This window comes from Aphanomyces invadans (assembly GCF_000520115.1).
Source record: "Aphanomyces invadans strain NJM9701 unplaced genomic scaffold supercont1.41, whole genome shotgun sequence".
In the NCBI taxonomy this organism is placed as follows: Eukaryota; Oomycota; class Saprolegniomycetes; order Saprolegniales; family Verrucalvaceae; genus Aphanomyces; species Aphanomyces invadans.
The window spans coordinates 441,678-456,060 of record NW_008580186.1 but is presented as its reverse complement, the minus strand read 5'-3'; the positions used below and the strand labels follow the sequence as shown (position 1 = coordinate 456,060).

Genomic DNA, 14,383 nt, shown 5'->3' with positions numbered 1-14,383 from the left:
GCAGGCGACGTTGGCGTCTTTGGCAACGTTTACGCGGCGGCGACGCACGCGGGCATCCCCGTCGTCGGTGTGTTGCTGCGGTGTTCGCTGGAAGAAAACAAACGCCGCGTCGCAACCGACGAACGCCAAGGCCGAAAGCTGACCAACCCCGACGACCTCGACACGATTTACGCGACGAAAACGCTCTTCGACGCAGTGCCCCATCCGATCGACTTGGACGTGACACATATGAGCCCGGACGAAGCGGCGCACTGCATCTGGACGCATGTGCGCCACGTACGCAACAACTTGCCATGAAGTGTAGCCAAGAGCGTGGAAATGACCTGTGGTATATACCTGAGTGTGTACATCACGACAACGTTGCTAGCTTGGGATGGAGGGACGGCCGCTGGTGTGCTGGCCTCGACGCAGGCAGCAGCGCCGCCTGGATGGCTGGAATGCACGTGCAATGCGCACACCTTGCCCTGAATTGGGCTCCACGCCATGAAAAGACCCGCGTTTGGTGTGAGCGCCACATCGTACGCGGAGGCCATCGAAGAGGACAATCGACCGCGTTTGCCGCAACGCGCCTCCCCACGCGACTCCTACCCACGACGTGGCACGTTGAACCGCGATTCAAACCAGTGACGTGCATCAAGACGCGACGTGCGCACGGACTCTCTCCATCAGGTTTCCTTTGGCGATGATGCGCAGTCGACCAAAGCGAAATGATGGCTGCCATGTGTGCATCCAACGTGAGAACTAGATGTATTGACCGCTGCTGGACTAGAGTCGGGGTGGTGGCACGTCGCTGACAGGCACGACCAGCGCGGACTTGACGGAGCCGCAGTGTGAATTCGCCCACGCCTTGGTCACGAGTTGCGCAAGGCGGAGGAGAGGCAAGATAGCGTGGTGGCATCGAGCCCGATCCGGCAGCGACGTGCACGCTGTAGGAGGCGCCATGCACGCCGTTCGTGAGGCACGTGCTGCTGCTGCCCTAGTCGACGATAGACACTTTTGCCCGTCGCTTCATGGCAGCGACTGGATACAGCTCGAGGGTCGGGTCGACATGGAACGCGATGCCCAAGTCGACGCCATTGCGAGCAAATCGAATGTGCCGCCGCCACCGCTGCACCGTCAACACGTCGCCGTCCACGAACCGGCCGCCATAGTACGCCTTGACGTAAAACCCGGCCGTCTCGCACAGCCACCCGTTTTTCAGGCCAAGGTAGTACCCTTGGTTGGCGTGCTTGGGCACAAACCCGACCTTCGGCGCCATCCCAACGTAAGTTTCCCCCGAGATGTCGTCCAGCCGCACGCGAAACATCACGACGGGGGTGTCCCCCAGCACGGACCGAAGCAAGTTGCGACCGCACACGTATACGATGCGCCGATCGCGGCTGACCGCAATGTCGCTCGCGCACAATTCCACGTCCCACGTCCACGGCATCGTCGCGCCTCCTTCGAGCCACGACGTTGGAGGGGACGACGGAATCATATTGTCAGCCACTGGGTGAATGGATGACGCCGTCGGCGTCGACGTTTGTCCCGACGACGGGCTAGACAAGCTGCCGCAGTCCATGTCGGTGCTCGCATCTCCAAACGAAACCAGGGAGAACGTCGGACTCGTAGGTGGTGTTGGCGTCGACTCACGACGGTGGTCGCCACTGTCGGCGGCCAAAGACACTGGTCTCCCAAGTCCCGGCATCGGTGCGCTGCTTCTCAAGTCTGTATCGCCCAACAAGACCGTCGAAAACGTCGGGCTGGACGGTGGTCGGACGGGTGGGGGCGGCTCGTGGGCTTCGTGTGTGGCGCCAGCCCACGGATTCCTGCAGCGGAACTCAGGTCCGTCGGGCCACGCGCCACCGGTCGCGACGTGCTCGACCGGCGGTGCGATCGAGTTGCTGTCGTCGACGGTCTGGTGGTCGGCCGCGCACTTGGGCAAGTTTAAGTAGTCGACGGAAAACAGAACTTGGGAGCGTTCCCATGCATTCAGGTTGTCGAGGCACAGGCGCCCGCTGCGCAGGTACCCGACGATGCGATCAAAGGTCGGGCCGTGGAGGTCGAGAAAGAGCTCTTTGTTGCCTGCGTCAGACCACGTCGATCCCAGGAGCGAGTGAAACAAACTGCCGTCGAACCGCAACAACGTGGTCTTGGCCGTTGCAAATCGCACGCCTCCCACGTTGAGCACGACAACGTTGGCCGCTCGCGCGATGGTGTCGGCAGCGCGAGCTTGCATGTCGGCCCACGCCGCCTCGCGATGCGCCATGGCGTGCCACATGGACGCCGTCTTGGCAACCCACGACTCGATTTGCCCTTGCATGACGCGGGACATTTGGTCAAACGACATGGACATGTGGTGGGCGGCGTCGTGGCGCGTCGAGGCGGGCGGCGACGGCAGCGGCCGCTTCACTCGCTTCATTGCAATGATAAAGTGGTGCGTGTGCGTCGGTGCCGCCTTTCCCCCCCAACCAACCGCCCGGAGTGGGAGCGACTGTCATCACAGGCGGAAAATCGGTGCCGGGCGAAAGAGCTCCACAGTGTACAGTAAGGACTCGCCGCCGCAGCGCCGCCCTCGTGTCGGCCCCTCGAGCGACCGCGCTGGCGCGCCATGGCCGCGCCACGACAGTCCTCCTTCTAGCTACATGCCCTGACCACATTATCCACCATGGGACGACCACGATGCGGATGCCGAGCTACGATCGACCGACCGCCCCTACTGGTACACCTCTAAACATCGCCGGCTCCAACGCACTCTGTTGCCGACATCGCAACGACGACGAACTCTGCCACGATTCCGCCCTCGACGGGAACCTTGGCTACACTCGTCACGCGGGCAGCTAGGCAGAGCAAGTGGTCATGCGTTCTCCCAGCTGCAGCGGTGCGTCGTCGGCCTTGACGTGGCATCGCGCCGGTCGCTAGGGACGGATTTTTTTCGGCCATGCAGGATTGGGTGATGCGTCCAGCGCGGCTGAGTGGCGTTGATTGGAGTGGGTGGGTGGTGGTGGGCACCGTTTGGTCCACGCCGTCGACGGCCGACCAGATTCACGTGCCACTTGTCGTGTTGGTGCCTGTGGCATCGAATCTGCACCGAATTTTATTTGTCGGCGCCGACGAACGTCTCGAACGTCGGCCGCGATGCACGGACGACCCTGATGCCTCTCTCGAACGCCCGCGTTGGATGCCAGCTCGTCCCAACCTGATCGGAGGCGGTCCTCCCCTCTACGGCGCGCTGGACGGTTCAGGCGCGGCGGCCGACGTGATTGGCGCGGCCATTGTTTCTCATTTCGCACTCAAGTGGCTCTCGAATCGTTGCGGCGACGTCATGAGTCACGAAGCTCCGGTACTCAAGTTGACGAATGCAGATGAAGGGTTTGCTGTTGGAGTGCTGCCACGATAGTCGTCGAGAGGAAAGAGGACAGCGCGGCACCACGACTCGATCGCTCCCACACGAGGCGAATGCCCGACCAACCCATCACGCACAGAGCACAGTCAGTACTCATTTGTGGGTGCAGGATACCATCAGGAGCGACATCGTGGCGGACGGTAGAGTTGGTGGCGGCATTGGATGGCACGCACGCACACGTGCCGTTGTCGTTCGGGCTTGTTGAACCATACCTGGCAGCGCGTGGGCCTCGCCCAAAATCCAACGAAACCCATCCCGCGGGCCATTTGTTCGAGGAGGGTGCCGCCGGGGGATGGCGACCACACGTACCGGCATCGTAACGTAACCCAGTGGCGCAACGCGACAGCGGGTGGGTTATGGGGTCCATTGATGCGGACACACAGCCAGGAGGGGCGCCGCCGGGGTGGCGTCTGGATTATACTGCTCGATTTTGGCCACCACTCTTGGTACAATGCCGCAACGGAGGATGTCGGATGGGTGGCCATCGTTCATGCTTCAATGCGTCGTGCTTTGGCCGCTCGTGGACGATGTCTCGAATGCGTGCCCTTGGTGTATGCTGGGGGAAGTGGCGCGCGACATGACTCCACGAACATACACATGGATGCAACAGGGGTGGAATCCCTCCCTTGGGGAAGCGCTGTCCGAGCCCCAGACACTTGCTCAGCAGGGACAGAATGCCATCGCTCGCACCATCATACTGCGAACTGCGATGTCCACGGCTCATGCTTGAATCTCGTACGGGTCTTTCGCGCACCGACGTCGATGAAGGCCGACAAGTGCGTGAGGAGGGCGCCCGCTGCTCGTTGGAAGATGTAATACCTCGCCTCGATACAACGTCTGCAATTACATCGCGGGTCCTGCACGTTCCCTGGATCCTTCGACCTCGTTATGAAGCAGCATCTTGTACGACATGGAGGCACTGGACTGCGGTTGGCGTATGTGCACGGCCAGCAATGGACGATGCGGCGCATCCCCCCAGATGACCGTCCTCGCGCCGTAGCTGATCGATACTACGATTCCCCCTCCCTTGAGACATTGACCAGGGCACGAGAGGTTTGGTTGGATCAGTGCACTGGGTGTAGACTGCCTCCAGCATTGACTTGTACCATGGCAGCAAGGATGAGCATGGAACGATGACACGCCAGGTTACCCACTTCGACCTGCAGCGCCGCGGTGCTGAGCAGGCACAGAGCGGCGACTCCTCGTCAGCGAACAACGTTGGCGACGCGAATTAGATTTCAACTTCGCGGTGGCTACGGCACGACAATGGCGTCGATGGATCGAATCGGGCCGATCATGAATCGACGAGCGCATGCGCTTCGGGCCATGGTCAGCGTGCCATGCTGCACGAGGACGGCAAGTACCGTCGTAAGGTTGTGAAAACCGACGCGTTCGACGTCACCAGTGTGCCATTGAACATTCGTTGGCTATCGCGTGCTGCGTGTTGATGTGGCTCGCCAATGCAAACGGTTGCGATTGCTCGCCGAATCCTCGGACACGGCGGCGGGTCCAACTTACGACTGCCTCGTCGTTGATCGCCGTGGTGGTGGATGTCAGGCCACCGAGCGAATCGAGGCCGTCCTTGGTGCGGTGCAATTCCTCCAACCTGCTCCGTGCACGGGGGCCATCATGGCTTCCCACAGCGTGTTGCGGAGGATCGACGCGAGGTACACGGCGACGTTGAATGGATGGATGGCGCTGTAATGACGACGCTGGCGCACCGTGAGTTGGCCATGTCCCTTTGCGACCGAAATCTACCCGGCAGCGATTACCCCTGGAGCTACAGTAGCCAGGGCCGAGTTGCAAAGGCCACGAGCAACGATGCGTGCCAAGTTTGCGGCGGTGTATGCGTGCAACATAGCGCTTGGAAAGAACGTGGCCGTGACCTGGAGTGAAATCGTTTACGTTGGCCACCCACTAGGGCGTCTTGCGTCCCGTCGGCCCCGAGCATCACTTACTTCTTGGATCCATTCCCAGTCGCGCCATAATCAAGAACGCTACTTCGGCGTCCACAGCATGACGCAGCGGCATGCGTTGGTCAACCAGCCATGTCGCTCCGTCTGCACATTCCAACAGCGCAACGGCAGTCGCAACCATCCATGTATCTGGCAGCATAGTCGGCGTACTTTGCCCTGCAGCGCGCCGCACGCTGTGCCGTGTGTGCAACGTCCCATCGCCGGTCGAAATCTATCCAGCAGTAGAGGGCGTACATAACCTGGTAGCGTGTCCGTGGCGGCATGCAGCTAACTTACAGCTCGTCCATCGGGGACGTGTAACGAAAGGTGTTTGTGGCGGCCAATTCAGACCGAGCGTTTGTGGTGGTGACGGTGTACCGCTTCGTTGTACTCAGTACGGGAGGCGCCCGCTGGGTCGCCGCACGTGTAGTTTATAGATGGGCGTTGAGGTTGTGTCGATGGGTGCGTTCTCGGCACCAGTCGAATTGAAATGCAGCCAGTGAAGGTTGTTGGCCAAGGACGGTCGAGCAATGAGAGAAATTGGTCACGACGAGGTGTAGGAGGAGCTCTGCCAGCAGAATGAAGTGGCACCACCATGACGGAGACAGTGCCTCAGCCAAGGGCAATGCCAGGGGCTGCCATCGCCCTGCCCACCTCGTGTGTGACGCGTGTACGAGTACTATAAGCGTGTTGTGCTTGATGCAAGGATGCGGCCAGCGTGTGCTTCACGACCGATGACTGCTACGTACAACGAGACAGGTTTGTCGCGGATGTCGATGTGCGCAATCGAATCGAGCGGGTTGAGCCCACATGAACGAGCCGCTTCATTTGCCGCCGTCGGGTTCCCTTGACATCATATATGTGGCATCATGGCACGATGCCAGCCCCGAGAATTCACGATGACGTTGCAAGGGGTGTCCGTCGAAATCGACTTGCGGTAAACACATGTGCAAGCAATTCAATCCTCTGTGTATTGCAAATGCAGCAGCCCAAACGCACCAAGCTCTGGAACCACCCGACGACGCCATACGCTGGGAAGTTTATTCTTGGCAGAAGGTTCTAGATGCCATGATTGCTCTATCTACCCACCCACAACCGCGAGCGAGTCGAATGCCATGGGCAAGTACAGCACCACCACGCGCTTCATCTCGCAAGTCGTCCTGCCTCCAACCAACGTCTCTCTCTATAGCATGCCGCATGCATTAGCGCTGGACATTTCGATAACTTGTCCTTCCCTCACGCTGCCGAGCTCCACGACCCCCTCGTGATCACGATATCATGTTGTCGACCCCAATCACTTGTTTCACATGTTGTTTCGAACGTCGTCCAGTGTGTCTACTGGCGTTCCAAACGTCTTCCTGTGTTTCAAACCACGTTCCGAACGCCCCGATTGTGACGTCGAGGTTTGAAACGGGTTTGATTGGCTTCAACTTGTGCGAATCCAAGGAAACTCCTGGGTCGTTTCGCTGGCATGGTGCTGTCATTCCACAAGATACGTCGACCATGGCAAGCCCCACGACGCTCTTTACACCTCTCCAAGTGGGCTCGAACGCTCTGGCGAACCGCATCATCATGGCCCCACTCACGCGCACCCGTGCCGGCCCCACCCACGTCCCCAACGCCCTCATGGCCGAATACTACGCCCAGCGCGCGTCCGCCGGCTTGATCGTGGCCGAGTGCACAATGATCGCACCCAACACGTCCGCGTTTGGCGGCGAACCTGGCGCGTACACGCCCGAGCAGCTGGCCGGCTGGAAAGTCGTCACTGACGCCGTCCATGCCAAGGGAGGCAAGATCTTTCTCCAAATTTGGCATGGCGGCCGCGCGGTGCACCCCGACCACAACGACGGCCACGAAAACGTCGCGCCGTCGGCGCTGGTCATCGAAGGTGAAGTCCACACTGCCAAAGGCAAGGTCCCGAACGTGCTGCCGCGCGAGCTGACCGAAGCCGAGATCCGCAACATCGTGCAGCAGTTTGCCACCGCCGCCACGAACGCGATCAACGTGTCGGGCTTTGACGGCGTCGAAATCCACGGTGCGAACGGGTACTTGATCGACCAGTTCCTGCGAGACGGCTCGAACAAGCGAACGGACGGCTACGGCGGGTCGCTGGAGAACCGCACGCGATTCTTGACCGAAGTCGTGGATGCGGTGACCAAGGCCGTCGGCGCAGACAAGGTCGGCATCCGCTTCTCGCCGCTCAACAGCTACAACTCGATGATCGACAGCGACCCTGCAGCTCTGAGCGAGAAGGTCGCAGCCATCAGCCAGGCGTTCAACCTCGCCTATGTCCACGTGATGCGCGCCGACTTTTTCCAAGCGCAGAAAGGCGACATCGTGCCGATTTTCCGCAAACACTTCAAGAACACGCTGATTGCCAACATGGGGTACACCAAGGACGAGGCGAACGACGCGATCGGCAGCGGCCTCGTGGACGCGGTGGCGTTCGGGACAGCGTTTTTGGCCAACCCGGACTTGCCCGCTCGGTTTGCACAGGGCGCCGACCTCAACACGCCAGACTCGGCGACATTCTATGTTGGCGATGCCAAGGGGTACACCGACTACCCGTTCTTGGCGGCTGCAGCACCCACCACTCAAGCGGCTACGACCCGTTCGACTGCCGCTGGCACCACGACCGAAACCCCCGCCTCGCCTTCCTTAGATCCCGCAGTCGAAGCTAGTAGCAAATGTAGCTGCGCCATCATGTAGTGTCCGCATTCAACATGACGTACGGGTTGAAACATCCTTCCCCTAGCGTCAAACTGAATAGACCACGTCGTGGCGGACTCGTCGACAGGTTTCATCGAGGGGGCTGTTGGGGAAGCCAGCAAGTTCGCGCAGCGACAAGGCGCGCTCGTTCCGACGTACTAGGTCGAAGGCTGGCTGCGTGTCGACGGCGATGGAAATTCTGTGCCCAATAGGTCAACCATCGAAGAAAGGCGGCTCGAATGCGTCGGGTGCAGAGTATTTGCAAGTGCTGGGTGGCATTCGCGTGGTTCGGTCGACAAAGATGCGTGTGTTCGCGCACTGGAACACATGCCAATCGTCGGAAGGCGCTAGCGTGCTCTGGACGCGTCGTCGCGGCACGGCCTTCGACCCACGTGCCTCGATTCCCGATGGGACGAATACTTTGGCGTTCGGCGAACGTACACGATTGGGCGACCGCCATGCATCTTGCCCGGCAACCTGACGGCACCATCCAGCTGCTTGAGTTCGAGCGCCAGATACGTGAGTGGATGCATGTACTACCACGACCGAGAGCCCCCACCGATTCCATGGCACGATTCGAGAGGCCTGTCTGCCCCGAAAATGCCCCCCCTTGCCCCCCACCGCCCGCACGACTTCGCACAGCCCTCACACCTGGATGTTGAGCAACCCCACGAGGTTGTCGGCAAGCTCGTGTCGAGACAGAGCACGTCGCGTGGGGTAGTTGCTTTTGGGCAAATGGCGTCCCGCCCCCAACGAGGAATGGGCTTCGCACGCCTCGGCACATCCCGACGTGCACTTTCTTCTACCCATGCCGCGGTTCGTCAAAAAAAGCCGAGTGAAAATCAGGGACGTTTTTTGTCCTGCTGTAGAACCCCTTGCATGCGTCCGCCGATGATCATACGCTGCATGATTTCATGCGTAAATTCAACAAGGATGCAGCTCCTCCGTCGTGGCAACGGTGGCAGGCGGTCGCGCCAGGGTTCCTCCAGCCACCCGTGCACTCGGCGGGATCTTGAACAATTTTTGGAACTGAAAAAGACGACCATTTTTTTCATCTTGTTTCATGGTTCAGTTACTCACGTGGCTACGTCGTGCGCCTGGATACAACACATTGACCAGGACGACAGCGCGGCGCCACGACCGACCATGGCGACGTGCGCGCAGACACAGGCATCTTACACAAGCGCTCTACACGCGTGTGGGTTCACGCCGACCGTGTGGTGTGCGGATGCAGCTTGTTTGTCCAACTCGCAACGCTGGTGCAACCTGTCGCAATGCACGGCTGCATGGGCCCTTGCCAAGCACATGTCAACGCAGTGTGGGTCGCACAGCCCGCCGATTCCGCTACAAATCTGCGACGTACACATCCTCGACGCAAGTGTCGCCGTCGTGCCAACGATTGTGTGCTGTAGGGTGCGTGTGTCGGCGCCATGCGTGTGGTCCACGACCTCGTCACGGCGTGCACAGCCGTCACGACGGCCAACCACACTGGCCTGGCCGACTGCCGCGCGTGTCAGCATTACCAAGGCAACCGGTCCAAGCTGGCAACGCACTGTATTGTGTGTGCGACTCGGCCGCGACGTGTCATGGTCGTGTGTAGGCGCATTCGACATCATGACGTCCAACCCGGCGGTGGCAACCGCGATCGCGTTGTGCAAATCGACGTTTCCGCAGCTTGCGTCGTCGTTTCCGTCGTCTCTAGACACGATCGCAGTGGTGGTGCATGACGAACCGTCGTTGTCCCAGAATCCCCAAGTGTTTGTGACCGTAATCGTTCTCGGCATGGTGGTGGCCGTCAGCGTTGGCATTCTCGTCTACTTTCAGGTGCGGCCCCGCGCATGTTGTTGGCATCTCTTCGCGCCACGACTCGGCTCCTTGTCTAGTTTCGCAAACTGCGCCACGCTCATGGACGAGACTTGTTTCGTGACGTGATCATCATCCAGCCGCCAAACCGTGTCCATCACGTGTACCGCCGCCGGTCGTGGCGCCAGTCCGCCGGCCCAACACGAAAGCCACAGCGCAGGTCGATCCTGACCTTCGAGGACGAAGCACCGTACATCCTGCCGTCGCCCACGAGCTACGACATGGTGCTGGGGTCGCCCAGAAGCACCGGCATCGAAGACGTCCGGTTCGACAAGAAGCTTACGCAGTTCCGCATCCCGGTCGACGAATTCGTCAACAAGTCGCCGCTTCAAACTGGCGGGTACGTCCTGTTTCACTGCCGGTGCACATGCGTGTTTGGCGCGGTGCCGACCGCAGCGGCCTAGCCAACGTTGACTCGACTTGGATGGCTAGACAAGCGTCGTTGTTTCGAGCCCAGTGGAGAGGCCGCGACGTCGCGATCAAGCAAATCGCCCCCATGCACGCCAAAGACTTTTACGCGCTCCAGGTCGGTGCTCGTTCGCGATTGGACTTTGTGAAGAGTACTGTTGCAGTGTCGGCGGCCCCACTGCGGTCGGAAACGAGGGGTCGGCCGCCGTGAACCACCGGAAAGACTGAAAGCACCCGTATCGTGAATAGGAATTCATGCGCGAGATTCGATTGTCGGCGTATTGTCGGCATCCGTCGATCGTGGAATTTCTCGGCATTTCGTGGCGCACGCTCAAGGACATGTCGATCGTGACCGAGTACATGGTCCATGGGGACTTGTACTCTGTCCTGCGGCACCAACGCGAGCTGCGGCCGCAAGACCAGTGGCTTCGCTGGTATGACCACAGCACGGACGACTCGGACGGTGGCGTCGATGGCCGTCGCCGACACACGGTCCACCGCATCCATTTGGGGTTCAATTGCCGCCGCGTGAACCCGTCCAAGCTCGCGATGGCGCTCCAAGTCGCGCAGGCGCTGCAGTACTTGCATTCGATGCGAATCGTGCACCGAGACATCAAGTCCAAGAACGTTGTCCTTAACACGCTGTACACGGCGAAACTGTGCGACTTTGGCATTTCCCGACGGCTCTCGGACCTCATGACGGCGAACCGCGGCACGCTAGCGTACATGGCCCCAGAAGTACGTCTCGCCGCCCAGTGTCGGCACCATGGATGCGGTTGGTTGTTGGATTCATGGCGCCCGGCAGGTTTTCCAGGGCAACAAGTACACAGAAATGGCCGACATGTACAGCTTTGGCGTGCTCTTGTCTGAAATGGACAAGCTCGATTCGCCGTACGTCGGCGACATGCCCGACGTCGACCCGGCCGTGACCTTTCCCGACGCCAAGATTGCAATGATGGTGCATAAATCAACAACGATATGCCATGACGACGACGCGTGCGCGTAGGTGGCGGAAGGATCCCTCAAACCGAGCTTCACCAAGTCGATGCCTCGTGAAATTCTGCACGTCGCGTTGAAATGCCTCGCGTTTGACGCCACGCTGCGACCGACGGCGGACGAACTCGTCGATGCGTTGGCGCTCCTCATGCACCAGCATCGAGCGCAGGCGACGTGTGCGGCCCGTCCACTTTGGAACGAACCAATCCCCCCCCGTGCACACCGGCATGCCGCTGCAAACGATGGTACTTGAATAATAACAAGCTCATTGTTCCAACACATCCATGCACTGTTGCTGGCGCACAAAGACCAGAAGCGGAGGGCCGATTAACAAGTCCACAAGTTGTAGACAGCGAATTCTTGTGTCCAAGCCGATTGCCCCAAACGGACGAGTGGGGCGTGGTTCGAGCGAGATCGAGCTGCGTGGATGGATGGACCGAAGCATCGTCGAATCATGCGACACCTGTCTGCTGACACACACGCCCGTGCAACCGTCACTGGCGTCGGCGAATGCACTGCCGCGCATACGTCCCTAGAGTACAAAGGCGTAGTTCGCAAACGAAATATCGTCATCGCTTGCCCCGGTAGAAAGGTCCACCATCCAGGCCCCAGACGCGCCACCGGGCGACGGTGGCATGGAGTACATCCACTCGGAGCGGCCATTCTTTGCACAGCACTGCCTCAATCGTGTTGCTGGTACCCACCCAGCCACACCCACGCCAGTAGTGGTGCGTCGTCATTTCCTTCCAATGGGCCCTGTCCCCATGTGAAATATCGGAAAACATGCTCGAAGGGACCGCTCTTTGCAGCGCTGCCATTGCCACCTTACAGAGGGCCAACGACAACCCCTCGGTCGTCGAGGCTCCATGTGGTACTCCAAGCAACGGAGCACACCCACCACGAGGGACACGCCGGCACAAGACCCACAGGACACTTTCACCACGACCGCACAAACTCCGACGACATGCAATGTCAAAGGAATGCGCGCCATGCGGCCGCAACTCGTTCCCCAACGCCAACGCGCGAGGTATCATCATGGACAAGGCATTCGACATATTCAACCGTCGCCGTCAACAGTGAGCAGGGAGGACCACTTGCAACCCCCGTGCTCTTATTCCATGGCGACTTCATCGTTCTCGTGGTCTTGTCGACCGTACCTGCAACGCCATGATCAACGTGGACTCGATCCGTGATGCATGGCGTGCCCACCGTGCAATCAAGTCGGATCGGTTTCGAGGCGGGTTGTGCATCAATTGGTACAGTGCTAGCGTCGGCGGCGTCTGCGCGCCACTCACGACGCACGAAATGCGGTAGGCCTCCCCATACGCGTCGACCGCGCCGGGAATGTCTCCAGTAAGGACTTGAACCTGCGTCGTGTGCCGACGTCATGCAAGATGAAAGAGGACGGAATACCTGCGCCAACTGGTCGTAATAGATGACCTTTTCGTGGATCGCGTCCGGCGCGACGTACTCGATGGCGGACATGAGGTCGCTCCACATGGCTCCCAGCGCGTTCTCGTCGTGGTCGAGTCCTGCGTCGAAAATTGTCGACAGCTGCAGACACGGCAAACGAGGACGGTCGCGAGCGACAAGTACCTGGGGCGCGTTTCAGTCCCATGCTGTCGAGGGCCCAGAAGAGGAGGTAGTGGAAGCGGTGGAATGGCGTTGACGACTCAATGCGCAAGATGTCGCGGTGCGTCGTCGGCAAATGCGCTTCCAACTCGCGCTCCATGTGCAAAATCGCTTGGACTTGAGCCCGCGACCACGCCTACCCCATGCCCACTCGATCAGGTCGATCGTGGTCAATATGTACTGCACCTGGCCGCACGTTGTACACTGGTACGTCTCGAAAGGCTGGGTCGGGAACGGATGGACGAGGCCAGGGCACCCGTGCAGGCGGCACAAGTACGCCCGTGTCTTGTCGGGGAGGTCCGTACAAGCGCGGCACACGCATGCAAATCCATACCTACTCCATCGTTCCATCTCGCGTGAGACCCCCGTTGACGTCGAGACGACGCCCACCCTTGTTGCAATTGTTGCTGGCGTTCGTGGCGCGGTCGATAAAACAAGTTGCCGTAGTCGATCGACATGGCGTCGTGGACCTCGATCGGTCGAATCGCGGTCACCCATAACGTGTGGCCGTCCGTGGTAAAACTACTCGAGATGGACACACGATGCAAGTCGCGCGCCGTGGTTCAGCCGCCCGGTCGAGCGAGATGGCGGACGCACCTGCAGTTGGGGGCGCAGCTGTGCTCCATCAAACACGCGGACAGAAACAGACCGGTGCCACCGATGCCCTCCAGCTCGTGCGAGTTGGTGTTGAGGACACCAATGATCTTGGCGAGCACGGGGACCGACACTTGGGTGAACACGGCGGGAAACGCGTGGACCAACTGCTGTGCCGTGTCGACGCAAGCCGGCTCGTTCACGTACGACAATGCCATCATGCCGTCGAGCGACGCAGGGTGGCGCAGAAACTAACAGGACGTCCGTGTGACGGACGTGCACAAAGTTGTGGAACTTGCACCTGTGTCACGCATTTCAAGATGCACTTGGCCCGGTCGACTTCGCCAATCGTGTCGAAGCCACGCATGGCCGTGAGTAGACTCGCAAACAAGCGATGCATGCTCGGGTGGTACTCGTCCGCTGTCTCGAGCGCGTCGTCCAGCAGGTTGGCCATCGTTGGCACCTTGGTCTCGAGCAAGTGTTCGCCGTTGCAACTCGCGTACACGAACGCTTGGTCCTGGAACACCACGTCGCCAGGTTGGTACGTCGACGTAGCGACGACATATCGACCTTTCGACGGGCTCTCGAGGACGGCCACCGCGGCATCGCCGAGTACCGGGACTCGATCGAGCGTCATGCCAAGCTCGTGTCGTCGTCGATTGGCGGTGCTTTAAAATCCTGTGAAAATCGATACCGTTGCACAGTGAAGTTGCGCACGGCGACATCGCAGCGAGCGGGACGAGAACGAGTCAAGCATCGTAGAGCCATCGCACACGACGGACGATGGCCACACAAAAGACTTGAGTCGCGTCCTGTCGATGCTTGACTCGTTCTCGTCCCG

General features: G+C 60.0%; 5 protein-coding genes across 6 annotated transcripts; 2 read left to right on the top strand and 3 right to left on the bottom strand.

The window, feature by feature from the left end:
• Positions 1-167: 167 nt before the first annotated feature.
• Positions 168-942, bottom strand: H310_12637 (hypothetical protein; the record flags this gene model as incomplete). The annotated part of the gene is made up of 4 exons (XM_008879789.1): positions 168-464; positions 523-584; positions 654-714; positions 796-942. 4 exons carry the CDS (start codon positions 940-942, stop codon positions 168-170), a joined length of 567 nt encoding a protein of 188 aa, XP_008878011.1.
• Positions 943-976: 34 nt separating this feature from the next.
• Positions 977-2,401, bottom strand: H310_12636 (hypothetical protein; the record flags this gene model as incomplete). The annotated part of the gene is made up of 1 exon (XM_008879788.1): positions 977-2,401. The coding sequence occupies one exon, from the start codon at positions 2,399-2,401 to the stop codon at positions 977-979; it is 1,425 nt and encodes a 474-aa protein (XP_008878010.1).
• Positions 2,402-6,835: 4,434 nt separating this feature from the next.
• H310_12635 (hypothetical protein) lies at positions 6,836-8,158 on the top strand. Its single transcript, XM_008879787.1, has one exon. It carries the CDS (start codon positions 6,844-6,846, stop codon positions 8,047-8,049), a length of 1,206 nt encoding a protein of 401 aa, XP_008878009.1. The 5' UTR covers positions 6,836-6,843; the 3' UTR covers positions 8,050-8,158.
• Positions 8,159-9,133: 975 nt separating this feature from the next.
• On the top strand, positions 9,134-11,595 carry H310_12634 (TKL protein kinase). The gene is made up of 8 exons (XM_008879786.1): positions 9,134-9,408; positions 9,462-9,603; positions 9,650-9,873; positions 9,933-10,252; positions 10,345-10,438; positions 10,570-11,058; positions 11,126-11,278; positions 11,327-11,595. Exons 1-8 carry the CDS (start codon positions 9,196-9,198, stop codon positions 11,567-11,569), a joined length of 1,878 nt encoding a protein of 625 aa, XP_008878008.1. The 5' UTR covers positions 9,134-9,195; the 3' UTR covers positions 11,570-11,595.
• A 752-nt stretch (positions 11,596-12,347) lies between these two features.
• H310_12633 lies at positions 12,348-14,207 on the bottom strand. Of its 2 annotated transcripts, XM_008879785.1 has the most exons (8): positions 13,844-14,207; positions 13,546-13,793; positions 13,339-13,470; positions 13,135-13,282; positions 12,913-13,084; positions 12,730-12,848; positions 12,526-12,683; positions 12,348-12,473 (listed from the first exon to the last, which is right to left on the bottom strand). In XM_008879785.1, exons 1-8 carry the CDS (start codon positions 14,177-14,179, stop codon positions 12,428-12,430), a joined length of 1,359 nt encoding a protein of 452 aa, XP_008878007.1. In that variant the 5' UTR covers positions 14,180-14,207; the 3' UTR covers positions 12,348-12,427. The 2 variants fall into 2 exon arrangements, with proteins under 2 accessions (XP_008878007.1, XP_008878006.1); XM_008879784.1 differs by having other exon boundaries at positions 12,348-12,683.
• Between the last annotated feature and the right edge of the window lie 176 nt (positions 14,208-14,383).